Source organism: Corythoichthys intestinalis, chromosome 15, assembly GCF_030265065.1.
Source record: "Corythoichthys intestinalis isolate RoL2023-P3 chromosome 15, ASM3026506v1, whole genome shotgun sequence".
NCBI lineage: Eukaryota > Metazoa > Chordata > Actinopteri > Syngnathiformes > Syngnathidae > Corythoichthys > Corythoichthys intestinalis.
Window position 1 is genome coordinate 5,362,483 of NC_080409.1, and position 20,853 is coordinate 5,383,335.

At 38.5% G+C, this 20,853-nt stretch overlaps 1 protein-coding gene across 4 annotated transcripts in view; it reads right to left on the minus strand.

The window, feature by feature from the left end:
* The window catches only part of ubr1 (ubiquitin protein ligase E3 component n-recognin 1), a 112,559-nt gene that overhangs the window by 80,852 nt on the left and 10,854 nt on the right, over positions 1–20,853 (minus strand). For 3 of the 4 annotated variants that reach the window (XM_057858761.1, XM_057858760.1, XM_057858763.1), the window contains exons 2-7: positions 19,368–19,630; positions 18,664–18,742; positions 11,899–12,009; positions 4,555–4,682; positions 4,339–4,477; positions 4,176–4,238 (exon numbers count right to left, since the gene is read on the minus strand). In XM_057858761.1, coding sequence (XP_057714744.1) covers positions 4,176–4,238; positions 4,339–4,477; positions 4,555–4,682; positions 11,899–12,009; positions 18,664–18,742; positions 19,368–19,630 — 783 coding nt within the window. The remainder of the gene's footprint in view (positions 1–4,175; positions 4,239–4,338; positions 4,478–4,554; positions 4,683–11,898; positions 12,010–18,663; positions 18,743–19,367; positions 19,631–20,853) is intronic. The other variant, XM_057858762.1, reaches the window with a different exon arrangement.

Consider the following 20,853-nt stretch of genomic DNA (forward strand, 5'->3'; position numbering starts at 1 on the left):
TTTCATCTAAAAAAAAACATTGGGAGTGAGACCTCTTCTTGAGCTAACAAACGTGGATTTGTGCTTAGGGCAAGATCATCTTTCGTCAATTAACGATCTTTGATGCTATGCCTTTTTCCCCCCTTCATTCAAGCAAATCAAGCTTGTTTTCTCACTCTGCGGCTGTAACACTCGGCGAAGTTGCTCTTCCAGCTAAGCCTAGGCTAACATTCATCTTTGTAAGCTTTTAGTTAGTGCGTATATCGAATTTGAAAGGAAAATGTGTGTTTTGTTTTTAGCGAACTTTTCCATGGTGCTAATCTGTTGAAGCTACTCACGTCTCACACATGGAAAAAAACAATTGTACAACGTTTTAAATGTATTTATTTTGTATATTACACTTACCACGATTTGAGAGCTCAATAAATTGAAGAAAAGAACGACTTATGATTGGAGTATTTGTTTTTGGGTTTGCTTGCTGTTTAGCCGATAGCGTCACTTTCACACACAGAAACAAACGGGAGGGGGTGAGCGCTGCCGCGCCACGCCACCTCTGGCTGCATTTTTGACACATGAAAAATGGCGAATACCGTACTACGGTCTGACGGAAAATTTTAGTGGTTTTGAAACCGCAACGTTTTCACACCGCGGTAAACCGTGAAACCGGTAACCGGCACATGCCTAGTTCAAAGCGAATAAATGTGTTCCATATAAACACCTCATTCGGAATGAACAGGCCCAAACCGAATGGAATTTCATTCCGATTCACAGGGGTGGAATATTCCTTTTCCCAAACCGATTAGAAGTAAAATTATATCATGTAAACAGGGAAGCGGAATGGTGTCTGGTTGCGTTCTTTCTGTGCATGATCCGTACTGACGTGGTGACGTCACTTGGTGACGTAAGTAACGTCACTTGCAATATGGCTTCCAAGCACACGCACAGCGCACCCACACAACTTTTTAAATGAACGGCGTATCATTCTGAAGTTTTGTTTCCACTCGAAAAGTTAAAACAGCAGCTGATCTGACGATCGATCTCCATGTTTTGCAACGTGACGCTTTGTTTTGATTAATCTGCGCATGTCAGACGGCAGTTGTCAAACGTCCTTTCGGAATAAAGGCAGTCACATGTAAACGCTGGATCGGAATAGATGAAGTGACATTTAAACAGCTGATGTGAAATTTCCATTCGGAATGATTTGAATCGGTATGAATAAAAGTCAGCATGTAAACGTGGCTATTGTTGTTGTTGAAGACAGCAACTGTTTGCTGACTGTGGCTAGCATTTTGCATTGCATGAGCTTGGGGAAGTTTTTTTGCAACTTGTGCTTTAGCAACGCAAAACGTGTTTAGATTCATGAGAAAAGATGATTGTGTTTTGTGAATTAAGTCTTCATGTGAAACGTGTTTGTGGTATTTACAAATGGGGGCTAGTTTAATTGAATGTTCTTAGACATCTGCTCATTTCGTTTTATGAGATGGGATTTTAGCAATCGTGAAAAACTAATTAATGAAGAACTGAAAGAAAGTATCAGAACCTTTTGGAATTTCTCACATTTCTGCATAAAATCACCATCAAATGCAATCTTATCCTTGTCAAAATCACACGGATGGAAAAACAGTGTCTGCTTTAACTAAAACCACCCAAACATAGGTTTTCATATTTTAATGAGAATAGCATGCAAACAATAACAGAAGGGGGAAAATAAGTAAGTGAACCCTCTGCCTAAGGAGACTTAAAGAGCAATTGAAACCAATTTTTACTTGATGAGAAGCATTGTCTGATGTGCATCAGGGCTCGGTAAAAAGACCTGTCTGAAGACCTGCAATCAAGGATTGTTGATTTGTATAAAGCTGGGAAAGGATACAAAACCATCTCTAAAGTCTGGATGTTCATCAATCGACAGTCAGAAAAGTTGTCTGCAAATGGACAGAGTTTGGCACTGTTGCTTCACTCCCAAGGAGTGGCCGTCCACCCAAGATGACACCAAGAGTTCAGCGCAGAATACTAACAGAGTCAAGAAAAACAACCCTATGGTGTCCGGTAATGACTTACAGAAATCACTGGCACAGTCCAATATCTCTGTGCACACATCAACTCTATGTAAAACTATGGCCAAGAATGGTGTTCATGGGAGGACTCCACGGTGGAATCCACTGCTGTCTAAAAAAAAACATTGCTGCTCGTTTAATGTTCGCAAAAAGGCCTTTGGACACTCCACAGAGGTTTTGGCAAAATATTTTGTGGACTGATGAAATCAAAGTTGAATTGTTTGGGCGTAACAGACAACATCATGTGTGGAGGAAAAATGGAACAGCTTATCAACATCAACACCTCATCCCCACCGTAAAGCATGGTGGAGGGAGCATCATGATTTGGGGCTGTTTGGCTACCTCAGGGCCTGTACAACTTGCAATGATTAATGGAAGAATGAATTCATATGTTTATCAGGATGTTTTGCAGGAAAACCTGAGGCCGTCTGTCAGACAGTTGAAGCTAAAAAGAGGATGGATGCTGCAACAAGACAATAATCCAAAACACATAAGTAAATCAATTTCAGAATGGTTTCAGAAGAACAAAATACATGTTCTGGAGTGGCCAAGTCAAAGTCCAGACTTGAACCCCACTGAGATGCTGTGGCATGACATGAAGGCAGCGATTAATGCCAGACATCTCAAGAATCTGACTGAACTACAGCAGTTTTGTAGAGAAAAATGGGCCCAGATTAGTCCTGATCGATGTGCCAGACTAACCTGCAGCTACAGGAAGCGTGTGGTTGAAGTTTTTGCTGCCAAAAGGGGGGCCACAAAATATTAAATGTGATGGTTCACTTACTTATTTTCCCCCTTTTGTCATTGTTTGCATACTATTCTCATTAAAATATGAAAACCTATAAATGTTTGGGTGGTTTTAGTTAAAGCAGTCACTGCTTTTCATCTGTGTGATTTTGAAAAATATCAGATCACATTTTATGGTGATTTTATGTAGAAATGTGAGAAATTCCAAAAGATTCAGATATGTTTTCATCCCATTGTATTTACATTCTCACAGCTGCACCTGGCCGACTTCTTAAAAGTTGCATTAGATGAGACAGACTAGACACCTTTATTACAATTGGCTTCAAATAGTTGTTTTTATAATCCCCCATTTTACAGATGGGCACATGCATTTTTTAACAGCATGTGATCATTTCCTGCTGTCATTTAATTTCATAACTACAACATTATTTTTGTAACACTTTATTCCTGGCTGAATGTTCATTTGTGTGCATCTGCTCTTTCATTGTCGGCTATAGGGTTATAAAAACAATCATACGCAACAGCTGGTTGCTGTTGTTCCTTTGAAAGAGTCTGCCCCAAGAGCTGTTTGGTTCGGGCTCAACACAAGGAAGCTAAGGCAGGCATGGATCGTTTTTTCGCCAACAAGGAAGGGACTTGAAATCTATTTTAAATTTCAGTCCGTTACTAAAAAAGGACCATTACCATATTTTCTGCAATCAAAGGTGCACCTTAAATCGATCAATTTTGGCTAGTCATGTCATGACATTCACTTTAGCGCAGCTCCATCCATAACGCAAACCCACTACTACTACTACTACTACTACTACTACTGGCCCTTAATAATGTGGTACATTCATTATATGAAAATAGTTTTAAAATAGGCCGTTCATTGAAGGTGCGCTTTATAGTGTGGAAAATACGGTCATATATTTAAAAAATGATTGACAGGTTTGTAGCTTTGTTCTTACAAGAGAAGCTCAATAGTTCTATGATCAAAGGTACAAATGTGTCAATCATCATTCAACCAGTTACACACTAGTGGTAGTGTGCTATGGCAACTCATTGTGTCAGTGAAAAGCTGTACTCAGCAGCCTGAGTGTCAAAGCTAGAGTGGATTTGAGTGAACTCACTCAATGAAGCATTTGATAAAGACAAGTATTTTTCTACGTTATTCTTGTTTAAAAATAATTCATATTATGAAGGCGACACGTTGGACAGTAACAGTAAAAAACAACAAAAAACAATTCTTTTCAGTAACAGATCGGGTGACTAGGTATCAGCATATTCTCAGAATTAGTTGACTCGGACGCAAAAATATACGACCGGCACAACCATACTTTAAAATGACATTTAACTGTTCATATGGCCTTGTAGAAAGTGCCATTTATCATTGATAAAATGATCCGTTTTTACCTTGATGAGGTCTTTCGCTTGCTGGCATGACTCTAGGCTTCCTTTCTTTACCGCCCGCCGACCCTGTCCAAGATAATCAAGTCATGCTAGCATTAAGAGTCATGATCACATCGGAAAAACATTGCATTTGAACTAGTGTGTAGACTTTTTCTATCCACTGTACCTCTTTGTCAATAAGAGCGGTGTGAGTCTGCGCTTCAGCCTGATCACAATTAACAGATCGCTGTAGGGTATAGATCACATGGTCGTATGAATGGTGCTCGTCATTGTATAACATACAGAAGTATGTGTTGTCTTTTTCCCTGCACAAATGGACACATTCTCGGTTAGGGCTGCCGTTTTGCAACCACATCATGTGCAGTATGTAGGCTGGCCTTACTCGGGTTTAAGTAGAGCGAATAGCTGCCGACCTTCCGCCCAGTCCATGAAGTATGTGAAGTAGTTCAGCAATACCCTGAAGAGCATCTCAATACGCTGACAGAGTTCTGGCTCCAATGTGCACTCATTCTGGAAAACATGATTTAAAGAAAAATATTTATTCCAATTTATGGAAATTAAAAGCCTCTGTTTACGACAGCACCTATGGGTTGGGGGCGATAGAACTTGCTGCTAATGACACAGGAAATGAACTCAGTAGACGTCATAGCAAACACTTACTCACGTTAAATAGTACAGAGGGTCTTCAACTTATGACATGTGTAGCTCAACTCAAGGCCATTCAATGAATTACTTTGAGAATAGCGTAGGGGTAAGTATGTTGTCACACTGAAAAAGAAAGCATGCTCAGTCACTGCCATCCCTATCCTTTTTCCTTTGATTATTTAGTTTATAATATTAATATAAGGGTTTTCCTTTCATAATTTATTAGTGACTGCCTGTGAACAACTTTAAATGTTTTGATTCGTGGGGGGGAGAAACCAGTCCCTGTGACGAACTAGTAAGGCTCCAGAGAGCAAAAATTCCTCTTGAAATCCTAATATTTCATCCCAATGTCTAACATTGAGCACACAACCCAAACAAACACCCAGCTCAAATGAGTGTGTGCATTTTTTAAACCCCATACGACATTGCATCACTGTGAAACCCATATTGTTAACACAACGCAAAATTGAGGGGGTTTCTATAGAGCATAGACTTCATAACGATACTGACGAGACACGGGGCGGATTGATAGGGGGCTTGCATTGTTGGCGTGGCCGTCAAAGCTGACCCAGTAGAATCAGACAAAGAGCTTTTTTCGTTGAAAATTCTTGTGAATACATGCTTAAATCCCTTGTGACAGCCCTGGCCGTTTAACTGTTTTATTTTGAGAAGCCAACAGTCAGCTGATCCTCGCCTCTGCCAGCTGGCTGTTTCCCCTCCCACTGTGACGTATACTGATTGACGCGGGGTGGAGAGACGACGTAGACGGGGCTGATTGGACACCCGAGGAAGGGCGCCTATTTAAAAAACCAGCCGCTGTCAACACTCAGGGAGGTCGCATTGACAGCATTCGTGCCGCGGTCCTCCTCACCGGCTGTTTGTTCGCTCTTAACTCTCATGTGCATTTGATCGCTAGTTTGTTACACTCCTGCTTTTTCCGGTGACATCTTTTGTGTTTATTCATTATTGGATCGGTTTTGTTCACCGCTGTAAATGAGAGCACCGAAGCAGTAAGGGTAAACTGCCATTTCTGTTCAACCCGTTTTGTCCTGTTTTGTTTAGTGTAGAAAACCAGGGTAGTAGCTGGGGATGCAACGATACAGTTAAGTCATGGTTCAGTACGATTTTCCATACGAAGGACACGATTTTCGATTCGTTCAATACATTTAATGCTCTCAAACAAAAAATACAAGTGTTATTTTTTTAAATTTATTTTGCTAACAAGCAAAAATAATGCCATCATATAAACATGCATTTTAGTGCATAGTATTTATGTGCTTACTTCTTACTGAGCTGAAGAAATTTTGTTTAAAAGTGCTGAGAACAATCTTTTCTGTTTGTAAAGTGAGGCGGCGCACACTGTTGATTGCTACAGAGCTCTTAACAGCTAGATTCACCACATGAGCAAAATATCTTCTTTGTGGTCCAAGTCCATCTGTGTCACGTACTGAATTAACATTATTTGCAGCATTATCTATAGTCACTGGTATGGATTGATTTGGCCTGCTTAACTTCCATTTATTCACGGCGGATTTTAATTCATCAATGTAGTGTATGGACTAATTGTCCTGACCCGACCCGAATTTCGGGCAGGGTCGGGCCTAAAATGTCAATTATTACGTTCGGGTCGGGCTTCTCCCTCCCTAATTTTTTTGTAATAAATATATATTTATATATGTAAACTAAAGCGATTTATGGATGTTAACCTAAAGAATACTACTTGTTATAAAACAAATAATTTGGATGAAACAGAGAAGGCGCTGGATAGGAATTGCGAACAGGAGCCACGCAGAGCCTCTCGTTGTCAGAGAGGCGCGTCCATGTGAGCACAATATCCCACACAGAAATATATTTAACTTTTCCAGCTTTATTTTATCGTGTAAATGCATTTATAATGATTATAAAAAATATGTAGACTATTTAAACATTTAAAAAACTTTTTTTTTTTTCACAAAAAAAACAAAAAAAAAAAAAAAACGTTTTTTTCTGCCAACATAAATGCCAAAGGGGCTGCTGCATTTAATTGCCAAGGAAATGAAACATGAACTATCTAATCATAGAACAGACACACAAATATAAAAGATATAAATGTTTATTGAATATGCATATTCCGCCTTATTTAACTGGGAGAATTCTTTACAAAAGACAGGCTTTAATTTGTTTTTCCAAGCAGTGCTCTGTCCAGGTCTGACTGACGCATCGCATCCCCGCATTTCCTTCTCCTGAGTCCTCACAAATAAAACATAAAATTTCGGGGGGTTCTTCGTGCTCCGGCCAAACATTAAAACATAAAATATCAGGGGGGTTTTTGGGCGCAGGCCTGCAAATCAAGTTAACTGATTGGGCTTTAGTACCCGCGGGCCCGGGTCGGGTCGGGCTGGATTTTTTAGCCCCGATCTTAACCCAGGCGCGTATGCGTGTGTAGATTTGTAGGGGCGGGGGGTAGCATCCGCGGGTTATTGTGTGCTTTTGTGTGTGTTGAACTGAATTTAACTGTAGCTAAGCTGTACCATTTGCTTTTGTGCATTTTAGGTGCGTTTTTTCCCCCTGAAAATACTGTCACAATAATGAACTCTGCGTTGATCTGATCACGTAGTCTCCTCCTTCCGGTCCGTCCACGGGTGTACGGACCGCATGAGAGTCGTATGCCGTCGGCAGTGAGCATCGCAGGCGATCTGCATCGTATTTGCCTCGTCTTGTGTGTTTCGGGGGTTAAGCTTTTGTCTTTCCTCACTACAGTGATCCTCGTGTGCCATAAACAAATGCAGCTACCCCCCAGTTTAAGGGAGGAGAGAGCAGGGAGGAGCTCTTTCTTTCAAGGCAAGGTGGACAGCTTGGCCTGCGTGCAGGACAAAAAAAAGTTCGAAAAATACATTTCGGGAACTTTTCATTTGGATCGAATGTTTTTGTGTATTGAATCGAAGAGGGCGTATTGAACGGTTCAATATAAAACCAGGCATAAAAATGGGTCGGGGTTAAAAAGGTGAGAAGGGTGTGGAGGAAATATGTTCCGGTAGGGCTGTCCCAAACGACTAATTTTCTCCCGATTAGTCAGCAGACTATTTTTTCAATTAGTCGACTAATCTTTTTTTTTTTTTTTTTTTTAAACTAATTTAGCAATTCAATTTTTGTTGACGCTTATTAATTCACAAAAACATTTTGGAACACTTAAATTTTTTATTAAAGTACAAATAAAAATGTAAATGACAATAATTAATCACACATGAACAATGAGGTCAAATGCTGATAGTAGGCCTGAACGATATTGGAAAAAACTATCACTGCGATTTTTGGAGAGTGCGATATTCTATTAATCTATTAAAACAAGAAATTTTTCACCAGATAACTTGAATAGCACCGTTTGGGATAGCTGCACTGTTGACGAAGAAAAACAGTTTGGTCGCACTGCCTAGCAGGAGGGAGAGTAAGACGCTGTGGTGCTGTACGAGCATGAAGCAGAAAAACATGAATGTATGTTGTTTTTAAATAAAAATCCAATCGTTTTCACCCAATTCCGATGCTCTGAAAAATGGCGCCATCGGCCCTAATTTATATAACTCAGATTAATCCAGGATCTGTGCACTTGCTGCGTTTATGAAGTAAAACCAAAGTTTAAATGTTGAAAAAAAGAAAAACAATTGCACTTCCTGCGATGTGACTATTGAGCTTGCGCACATTGTGATGGCGATGTTCAAACGATATATCATGCAGGCTTAGCTGATATCATTTACTAGTGCAAAAGAATGGAATGTAAACAGATTCACAACACTGACTTCGCCTTTCCAACATTATTCAAAACAATTCTTATAAAAAATATCTAGCATTATTATTATAGTATACTACTATACTGTATATAATAGTATTATAATAATTATAATATTCGTTGCCAATCATATTTTTTTAAAAAAACGTGTCATTTTAAAGTTATTCTTAGTGTAGAATCTGAATTCTGTAGTATTATAGTATTTACATATCATAGTATTAATTCTGAAGTATGTGGGATTAACTCCAGAAATCGTTATTTATGTGACAAACGTGGCGTGCTTATATTTTGAAATGTTCACCGGAAGTACGTTCGCTAAACCGCTAACAATTTTACACTCCGCAAAAAGCACTTTTCGTCATTGCTTGTTGTGTCACTAATAGATTTTTTTCCATTTTTTTCGTTCGCAAATGCTGTTAACCAGCGATTTTTCATATTTGAAGTGTCACCTTTTAACCGCAAGTTTGCGTTTTGGAAAAGACTGCCAATGTTTTATAGCAGGCTAAAGTAGGTTGTCTTCCCCCCCCCCCCATTAGTCTCAATGTAGCAATGCTAATGTTTACAGTGTTTAATATAGATGTTTTTCCCTATTTTGTATGTGTGAACTGTAATTCAACGGAGTGTTGCTGACCAATTAACATCTGGACACAACAACTGGAGTCTCATATGTCATCTACACGCACGCGGTGATAAAACTCAGCTGTGAAAATTACCGCCTTCATTTTTATTTACCTCGCAATAAATGGACTAATTTCATATCGCGACTGGCTTAGCAACGTCAATAAAATATGTCGTTAGTTAGTTAGATTGACTTACGACCCCCACCCCCCGCCCAAAAAAATTTACTCCTCGGATCTACACACTTCACGTAGGTCACCCTATTTTGATTCAAAATGGCGAATTTTGCCAAAATGTGAGTGATTTTCATGCCTGAAAACCAAGTTGGCTGTCTTTTTGTTATTTGCTTTTTACGATCAAGGTTTAGTTAGCAGGTGAGGTTTAACTGTAGTTTCCTTTTGTTTGTTGTTTTGGCCTGGGCTTACCCTGAAGCCAGCTTCTTCCGCATTTTGGATCCATTGTTCATTGAGTTTGATTTGTGTAAATAAATTGTGCCATTGATGAACCTGAGGCTTGTTTTATGTTACGCCCTCAGAGAGCCGTCCGTGGAACGAAACATCCCTGAAATCTTCATACATATAGACGCAAAACAGTCTTGATTCTTAAACAACATTCAGTTAGCATTTATTTGACATAAATACATCGAAGTACGATGCTAGACTGTTAGACAATGTGGCGGCAGCCTTACAACAAAGAGCTTTTTACGTTGATAATTCTTGTGAAAAAACAAAAAATATAATAATTACCTCGAACAAATCACTCCTGAGACAATCCTTCCTGTTTGTATGCTGTACAGCTTTCGTACTTTCTCAACCTAAATCCAGCATTGGATTGCTGCATGTGTCGCTGTGACAGACTCACGAATAACTGAAGCGGATTGTGGGATGGCCCCCTACTTGAAGGCGTGGCGCAGTGAAGGTCGAATCTGACCAGTCAATATCATTATGAAGTCTATGTATAGAGGTAGATTTGTGTCTTTATTATTCAATCAAAAAAAAGTTGCGTTAAGTGTTCAAATGCAATTTTTTGAGTCTCAAATATTTTTTGCATTCAAAAACATTTTATGGGCATTTTTATCTTTATAATTCAATTTTTTAAAAAAAAGTTGTTTCGAAGAAAAAAACAATTTTTGGATTGAAGTGATTTTTCTTTTGCTTCAAAGAAACAAAAAAATATTTCAACTTATTTTTGGATTGAATTATAAAGATACAAATGTCCTACCCAAAATGTGGTCCAAACACAAAACTGCATTACTTCATTCAAAAAAGTTGTTTCAATTAAAAAAAAAAACAAAAACAAAAAACTTATAAATAAAAAATAGTGTTCAAATGCATTTTTTTAAAGTCTCAAATGTATTTTTTCCATTCAGACACTTCTTTATTTATTATTAAATTGAAGTGACTTTTTTTTTGATTGAAAGTATATATTTTGATTGAAGCAACTTTTTTTTGTATTGAATAATAAAGACACAAATCTCCCTCCATAGGTTTCTCCCACTGTGAGAGGAAACATTGGAGCTTGAGCATTTTGTAATGACATTAAATGTAGAGGTTTCATTATGGAAACAACATCCAAATTGATGGTAACCATGCCTCCAGGAGAGGCACCTGTTATTTGTGGAAAGAGGCACAATGCAGTCAGGGTTGCAAGATGTTGACAAAGGATAATCTGATACGACACATCCACCAAACAGCAGCACGGAGAATTTACACCCCCCCCGCCCCCCCATAAAAAAACAACCCACATCCAATGTTACAAAATATATTCAGGCACATAAAAAACGAAACATTCTGTATGTTGCTATATTGTGATGTAAGGCTGTTCAATTAATCGATTCAGAACCGAAACAAACTTTTTGGTTAAAACTATGTTAAAAAAGTTCTCCCTAGCAAATCCGCTTATTGATTTGTTGTTCTATTTTTTTAATTGCTTTTTGATATGTGATTGGTTATGATGTTTTTTTGGTGATGCTATTTGCCGATTTGTTTTTTTTTTTTGTTATGTGACCTGCCGTTTTGTTTTTGTCGATTTGCCGTTGTTTTTTGTTTCGTTTTTCGACTGTACCAAACGGAAAAAAATACATATCTGAGTAATAATAATAAATTGCTTAAATGCATACATGTGCATTCGCTGTGGTTTAGTACAATACTTTTATTGCACAACCATTTCCTCTTTTTGTCACTTTTTCTTCCCGTGACATCCACACCGCCCATGACAGTCGCAGTTTAATCCGGCTGGGAGCGACCTCACTTCGGGTTTGTCGTCGCTATGACTCAGCCCACTCGCCTGGCTCGCGATCGATTCCACTTGTTGTAAAAGAAAACAGCGAGTCTTATTTTAAGGAGTAGGAGAGATTCTAATAGTGAAAGTAATAAGTGAAAAAGTTCCCTCGGGATAGTGCCAAGGCAGAGGGCATTAATTGGAAAGAATTAAATTTTAAAAAAGAATAAAAAATTAAATACATGAAAAAAAGAATTGTAGGCATGTATATTATTCGGCCTTTCGGATTTCAACCAAGTGTTTCCAATATAAAGAATTTTGCTTTTGGTACATCACCAGGTAAAATGTCATATTTTTCACAGCCATGACCCAAGTCCTCAGCCTAAAATAAGAAAATAAGTATTATGGAGTTCAGTGACACAAAAAGGAACAAGTATGTCCCTTGCTAAGTGACTCTTTGAGCTCAGTTATGTAACTTACTGTTACCATAGCAGTGGCTGCTTCTGGATCATGTTTAGAGCAGCACGGGCCAATTTTCCAGGCTTCCACATCGCCACAGTCACAGAACCCCCCACCGGATGAGGCGTGCATCTAAGGAAAAATACGTACATGTTACAGTGTAGGAGCGACATGAACCAACTCTGCGTATTCATTATGATTAACTCATTGCCTGCAATTGACCATGATAGACATCCAATCACGTGGCTGTTTTCATCCATCTGCTGTAAAGTTAAATGACTTCATCAGCAGTAGAGGTTCAATTCATTTGAAGTGGGAGGTTGGCCTTCCCACTTTAAGTGGATTGGACGTACAGTAAATTGCTGTCATTGGCCATCAATAAATTAATCTGAGTTATATAAAGCAATCAAACTAAAGCTGCAACAGCTAACAGATTAAATCGAAGATAATCGATCAATAAATTAGTTGCCAATGAATTTTATCATCAATTTTTGCCGGCAGCTATGAACAGTCCTGTTTGGGTCCTTGTTTGTTGTGTGAGGCTGTGCGCGCCAGTGATTAGAGCAAGATAACGATCTCACTGTTACACACAGGTTGGGTTGCTGAATCAATAACTTTATGATGTGTAGAGAGTTAGACTGTCTGTTGTGTTGTTAGATCCAGTGTGCCTCCGTCAGAAGTGAATAAATGAAGCCAAGTGTTTTGTTTGGTGACAAGATGTTACTACTTAGCACAGAGCGCTAAGCTAGTTAGTGAGTACGCTAATCAGTGTCTTAAGTGTCCATTTGTATTGTGTTTTGGAGAAGCATATCAGCACTTCAGTAATTGTTAGAGAGTAAAGTTGTCTCTAGTGCTGCAACGATTAATCGATTAAGTTGAGTATTCGATTAGAAAAAAAAGGATTCGAATTAAATTTTGCTGCCTCGAGTATTCGTTTGATTAAAGTGGTGTTGTAACAGTTTATTTTGAAAGTGTTAGTTTTTTTCTGAATCCAGCTGCTCCATGTTAAGACCAACAAAAGCCAAGTTTTTGTTTGAGCTAATGTTTTTTTTTTTTTTTTTTTTAATGCATATGTAATTTAGTTTATTGGTATATTAAGCCTTTTTTGGGGGGGGGGGGGGGGGGTATGTGTCTGAAACATTTGTTAAGAGCATTGTTAAAAAAAAAAAAAAAAAAAAACCTTAGCGTCTTATAGCATTTAAGCTAGTAGACCAGGCATGAAAATGGGTCAGGGGTTAAAAAGGTGAGAAGGGTGTGGAGGAAATATGTTCCAGTATACTCTACACCCTAACAAAAATTGAGCTCTGTCGACCCACACTGTGTATTTAATACACCTTAAAACAACATAACTTCAATTTTTACCAGCTTTAGTTAATAATTGGCTGCGACTGTGACATACTTTAATTGGGAGGGGGCAACAGTGAATAGAAATCAAAACTGTCATCAACACTTTCTAGCTGTGACTCAGTCAGTCTGCCTCTTTTCTTCCTTCAACCTCTGCATCAAAACTTCCTTCCTCAACTTGTTCATCTGAGAACAAACCATATCAGATGGTCACTGAGCCACCAACAGCACAGTTTTCTCAAAACTATTATTTCATTATTATCCATACTTAACTCTAGCACCTAATGATTAATAAAGCAATGACATAAAATCTTATAGAAAAATAACATTGTAATTGTGTGTATAATTGTATTTAATACCCGACTATCCTTGCAAACTTGTTCTTACCAGGTCTGCTATTCACCCAGCTGATGCGGTATCCACTGCCTTTAGCAGCCTCATCCAACTCCTTTTTTTATCCCTCAATCTCCTTTCCCTACGAGGCATGTCTATGTAATGAAATATAAATATTAAAAAAAAAAAAAAAAAAAACACTCCCGGTGGCTTTTAGTTTTAAAGCTTTCTTAATTTCGTTCTCTCTCAATAACGATGGAGGTAGATTTGTGTTTTTATTATTCAATCAAAAAACAAAGTTACTTCTATCAAAAACAAAGTTGCTTCAATCAAAATACAGTATATACTTTTAATCCCAAAAAAGTCACTTCAATAAAAAAATTGTTTTTGATTGCACAAATAAATTTGAGAGAAAAAAAGCATTTGAAAACTTTTTCTTGATTGAAACAATTTTTTCCATTGAAGTAATGTTATTTTGCGTTTGGGCCACATTTTGGCTAGGACATTTGTGTCTTTATTATTCAATCAAATAAGTTGCTTCAAACAAAAAAAATATATATAAAAAGAAAAACTTTGCACATGTGTCAATCACCGTTTAACAAAGCCTGAGAGGGTTTGAGTAGACTCACTATGAAGCATTTAATAAAGCCAAGCATTTTCTTACTACTTTATTCTTGTTTAAAAATAATTCGGTGGGGCAGTAACATGTTTAAAACTTATCATAATTCTTATATTTTGAAGTGCTTGAAAACCATTTATAAATGATACTTTGGTGAGAAAACTGAAAAAACATGTCTTGTATATATGTATCTTTTTTCCTATGTAAAATCTGAATAAATACATTGAACACGCACAAAAAAATGGGGGGGGGGGGGGGCTACTTCGCGGTTTTCACTTATTGCGGCAGGTTCTGGTCCCCATTAACCGCGAAAAATGATGGATCCCTGTATTTCTGAAAAGCTTAGCAAGAGTCATTCCCACCAGTCGTCGGGCCGGTGATGTGCCGACACCGGCCGTCAGCTCAAGTCACAGCCGAAAATAACGCGTCTCAGGCGGACGACGGGAGCGATCCGAGGCGCCCCCCCTCCATCCGAGAGCATGCCGCTTAATTTGACTCAACAGTGTGTTTCTTCGTCTATATTAACGCTAAATACACAAGCTTCATGGGAGATTTGGCTAGCTCTGGCAGTGTTCAACACAAGCTGAAACGAATGGCAGTAACTTTTTTATATCGCAAAATGTGAAAACGATTGAAACCATTACTCACCAAATTTAATCTGCTGGCAAATACAGGCAAGTGTGTATGCTGCGCTCTGGTCTACCCCGGTGTGGATAAGGCCTGCTTTTTGTTTTCGCAGCTTTGCAATGCAACCAAAGGCTCTCCGAGCACTCCATGTAGGAGTGCGCGCGTTTGGAATAATGGAACGCAGCTTGGGCCGATGATTGGTTCTCGTCAGCGAAGCATCTAGAAGGATTTGCTGACTGTCCAAGTGTCACGTTTTTTAAAGAACCGATTTCTTAAGTGCCCAGTTTACGTACTAAGTTAATCACATGATGATAATAATAATAATAATTAAATAAAACCTCCCGACTCCCCCCCCAAAAGAATTTCTCCTCGGATCTACGCAATTCACGTAGGTCGCCCTTTTTGACTTCAAAACGGCGAATTTCACCGAAAGGTGAGAGATTTTCATGCTGAGACTTTTGCTATGTAAGTTAGCCATTATTCTTTTGTTGTACATAAATCCTTATTTATTTTTTTATACCATTTGAGGCTCAACTCAGGTATTTTAATTTTTCATGTTCCTTATCTGATTACTCGATTATTCGAACTAACCTGTTCATCGATTAATGCAGCCCTAGTTGTCTTATTTCTTTTTATAAAGAAACCACACATATAAACCCATTTATCTAACACCAGGGTTTCCCCTACACATTAAATATTGTGGCGCAGCTTCACAACAAAATAAAAGCCGCCATGCCTTGCAAATGATTTTTTTAAAAAAGATTTATAATTTGGATAATCAAACAAGACGTCTAAATGCAGAACTTTGTTAAGTTGTTCCCCTTTTAAAGGGTCACTTCTTTTGAGCAGTTCAATGCTCACAATGTTTATACACAAAAAAAATCTTGTTTCTAAGAATTTTGTTTGTTACAAATGTTCCTTGTTAATACCGTTGTTATGCCAAAATGTCTACCAATAGCGAATTTGACACCCTCAGTACTACCGTACGCTTTCAGCTTTGTTTTGTTTGGATGCATACAAAAAGAAGGTACTGTATTTTCGGACTATAAGTCGCAGTAATTTTTCATAGTTTGGCTGGGGGTGTGACTTATACTCTTATGTGAGAAATTATTAACACATTATCATATCATTTCACATGTTATTTTGGTGTTATGGAGTGACACTGATGGTTTGGGAAACTTGTTATCATGTTCTTTATGCTATAGTTATCTGAATAACTTAATAGCTATTAGGCCTGAACGATATTGGAAAAAAACTATTGCTGCGATTTTTTTTAGGTTTGCGATATATTGCGATATTATATTGCGATATTAAAAAAATGTATATATACTTTTTTCAAGAAATTTTCACAAGATGACTTAAATAGCTGTTTGGAAAGACTTTAGATGACTCACCATCACCACAGTGTACAGTCATCCCTTGTTTTTCGCGGCTAATGGGGACCAGAACCCGCCGCGATAAGTGAAAAACCGCGAAGTAGCGCACCTCCCCCATTTAAAAAAAAAAAAAAATTGTGTGTTTTTTTGTGCCCAATGTATTTATTCAGATTTAGCATTGGAAAGAGATACATATAAGACATGTTTTTTTCTCACTTTTCGCCCCAAAGTGATTTAAAAAATGTATATAAATAAATGGTTTTTAAGCACTTCAAATGTCATAATTATGATAAGTTTTAAACATAACTGTCCAACCAAATCATTTTTGAACAAGAATAAAGTACTGTAGCAGATAAATGCTTGGCTCTATTAAATGCTTCTGTTTGTCTACTTTAGCTGTGACCGTTGAAGTGACATGTAGAAATTTCAAACTCCTCATGATCACTTCTGGCATTTAAATGTCTCCAACGTCCCCACAGTACACATTCATTCCAGCGCGGCTTCCTTGCAACTATTTAACAAGTTAAACGATGATTGACAGATGCCCGTGTGAAGTCTGCTTCTTTGGCCAGACCAAAGCCATCGTTGTGCCGCAGTGACTGAGAGGATCAAAAGGCTGGGAGAGTGAGGGTAGGAGGCTGTGCGCAGACCAGAAAGTGAAGTGTATGTGGATCAAAAAAAAAGAAAAACTATCGCACGTGCTTGCGATGGGACTATTGCGCACACGCACATCGCGATGACGATGTTTAAACAATATATCGTTCAGGCTTAATAGCTATGTTATGTTAACATACCGGCAACGTTCGCTTTTCGTTGTTCATGCATCATGTAACATTATCATACTGTACACTTATTCAGCATGTTCTTCTCTATTGTATTTTTATTTTGAATTGCCTTTCAAGATGACATATCTGTTCTATTTGTTGGATTTTATTATGTAAATTTCCCCCAAAAATGCGACTTATACTCCGGTGCGACTTATATATGTTTTTTTCCTCTTTGTGGGGCATTTTATGGCTGGTGCGACTTATACTCAGGTGCGACTTATAGTCTGAAAAATACAGTATAGATCATTATTTAGGCACTATTTGCCATAAGTCATCTGAAATAGCACGTATGTCAAATACAAATTGTTTCTTTGCACACTTTATTTTGAAAATCACATCACGGAAGGGAGTTGTAGTATGGAGGAGGTTGGACAGGTAGGGAGGGGCAAGGTTGTGGATGGCCTTGACTGTGTGGAGGGGAACTTTGAACTGGATGCAGAAGTGGACTGGGAGCCAATGAAGCTGGCGGAGAACTGGAGTGATGTGGTGGATGAATGGGGTACGGTTTATAATGCGAGCAGCTGAATTCTGGACCAGTTGCAGGTTACGGAGGATCTTTTGAGGGGGGCCAAAGAGGAGGGAGTTGCACTAATCCAGGCGGTAAGTGACAAAACTATGAACCAGGATTGCAGCAGAATGGGGGGTGAGGGAGGGGCGGAGGCGGTTGATGGTAGGTGGTAATGGGCAATCCGGGAATATTATTAATGTGTGAATGAAAAGAGAGTGTATTGTCCAGGATGACACCAAGGCTCTTAATTTGGGGGGAGGGTGAAACAGTGGAGTTGTCTATGGTGAGGGAATGGCTACGGTACTTGGATATGATGGATTTGGAGCCGATGAGGAGCACCTCGGTTTTACTGCTGTTGAGTTTGAGGAAATTTTGGGCGAGAGTTTTTTATTTCGGTGATACAGTCAGTCAGGAAGGTGGGCGGGAGAGAGGAGGAGGGTTCGGAAGTGGTAGAGCTGGGTGTCATCAGTGTAATAGTGAAAGTTGAATTTATGTTGAATGTTGAATTTACGGAAAATATTGCCAATGGGAAGGAGGTAGATGGTGAACAGTAGGGGCCCGAGTACAAATCCCTGAAGGACTCCGGAGGTAACGGGTGACGGAGTGGATTTAAGGGACTTGAGTTGTATGGAATGAGAACATCCATAATGACACGCGGGGCTAAACGGCAGATTAAAAGACTAATTTTTCATCATCTGCTCTTTGCCAAATTTTTGTATATAGTCGAATCGTCTCGAAATACGATTTTCATTCAAATAATAATTCTATTTAAGACTTTTTTAAAATCCTGCCACAGGCACTTTAAATATCAAAAGTCGAACTTTTGGACACAAAAACTGAATGTAACAATTAAATAGTATTGCAGAAAATAGGGGAAAATACTGACCATTGCTTTCCAAAGCAAAAGCTTATGTTTTCAAATGTATTACTTTGAAAATTTCATTGAGAACTACAGTAATCAGTCAGATACTGTAGAGAGGCTGCAATAAACGGATTTGTATCATTTTGATTTAAACAAGGGCTCCTAATGATCGCGTATTTATCAAATTTGTTGTTGAATAATTTCATGATCAATTTGTTTTTTATTGAATGTTTTGGGGTTGATCATTTCAATATTGAAGAAAAACAATTGCAGTCAACATTTGCACCCACCTTGTAACGATGACTTTTGTGCACGCTCTCCTGGAAGCAGTCCATGCACAGTACACATGTAGGATCTATTGCACAATCCCTGTAAGGAGGTGAAAAGTACAGCATGTGGTCACTTATGACAACTATATTCTCACATCTGTTACTAGGCAAGGATAGTTTATAGTGGTGACCGTGAAGGTAATTGTCAACATCTTGAACAACCGAAGTTGAAACTTGAGACTCCACTCATGTTTACCCCAAAACTTGGCCTAAATACGAATGTGTTAACAGATAATTACCACAAAAACTTACCTAAAGCACTTAAAATTTGGCTATCTATAAGCAGGAAATCGGTATGTTTCTTATTGTTGTCAGAAGCAGAATATTTGCATCACGTGAGTATTTTTTAAAAGTAGGTCATTTCATTGGTCGAAAGTCAGTCATTGTAATGTCACAGGCTAAGTAATATGCCACGATTTTTCAGGAATACCATACGAATGTCAAAGAAGACGATTTGACACCAAAAATTTGGTTTGGAAGTTTGGAAATTTTGAATGAAATAAAAATGACATCGTGTCATTGAGCCTTGTGTGATTAAAAAAAATGTGAAAAGTTGACTTCTAAATGTTTTTCAAAGTGCCCACTGCCCAATGATGTCACGACAACTGTCACACCGAAGTGATGCACAAATACACATTTTTAACAGTGAGGGATAATTTGAAAACCTGCAAGAGTAGACTGTCTCTCCTTCTTTGAAGACGCGCCCACAGAGCTGGGAAGACGAATTGCCCTGCTTGAGCTTTTTTACACCTTCATCGGGATCTTCACCAAACAGAAAGTACTCCAGTGGACGGAGTAGCTGTCTCTGGACTTGCTCTTCTTCTTCTTCTTTTGGGTTGGACTCCTCCTTGTGACAGTAGATCCGAGGCACCCATTTCCTCAGGTGGTCGTACAGGGCTGGTTTCAGATCCGCAGACGCCTGCCATTCCTGAAAAGCAACACAATATGGCATTGATGGATACATTTCATCAATGTCATTCATCCATCATTGAAAAATGAAGTTGTTTAATTTTTTTGGTCCTCTCATTTTGAATCGGTACTTCAACTTTAGTCTGATTCCAAAAGCGTGCCGCACGAATGCTATTTTTAGACCGTGACATCGTAACGTGGAAGTGGGTCATTATAGACACGCCCTTGCATATGATCCATGTTATTTCTGCTTGTTTTCTCCGGTAATCTTTCCAAAAAGAACATGCCGATCAAACACTGCTGCTATGGAATTTGTACAAACGACTCTAGAATTACGATATATGAACGATGTTTCCTTAATACGTTTCCCAAAACCAAAAACTCGGGAGGAAAAAAATGTGACGAATGGATCAACTTGAGCAGACGTCCTAAAGACTAGTTTAATGCCAGAACGGTAAAGCCATTCACATTTCATAAGGTAGGTCACAGGTAAGCCATTTTGATATTTTTAATTATTTTCAGCGTGGCGTTTTGCCGTGCCGCTTCTGTCCGACATTGAATGACCTCAAAGAAAATTTAAATGGTATCTGACTGCCACTGTTGTTACCTTTTCTGTTGTAAAAAACAACTTTAGGAAAGGGGAAGTGTGAATAAATTATAGAATTAAGATTTGTTATTTATGAAAAAAAAAAGTGTTCGTTGGCTGTCACTGAGTAGCATTTGCGATCGCTACACAAAAATAGCAATGTAAATTGACCCAAAGAACAGTCAGAGATGTAAGACAATAATATGTAAGAAAAACAGGGCATATGGTGGTAAAGGAAAGATTGTTGAAACAGGAGAAGGATTTGTCAGTGGCGTAAGGCAATGCACACAAGAAACAGGTGTAGATAAAAAAGTCTGGATCAGGTCGGCTCTTTTTCCCCGTGTTTTTCAGCCCTCGACATTCAAGCTATCTCTTTAACTGAACATTTGTATGTTCTTCCACATCTTTACCAGTGAATTTGGCACCAGGGACATCATTTTCGGACAGAATTGGTGGGTTTAGCTCAGTAAACATCTCGTTCGTACACTATTTCCACGCATTTACTATTAGGGACAAACCGGAGGTTGACCCGCCTAGCAACAATTGCTAACATCATGAATATTAATGAGCAAAAGTGATGTGTTGCTTGCGGTACGCCATTTTCTCAGTAATACAAGCAACTATTAAGGACTGTGTTTGCTTTTCGTAATATATTT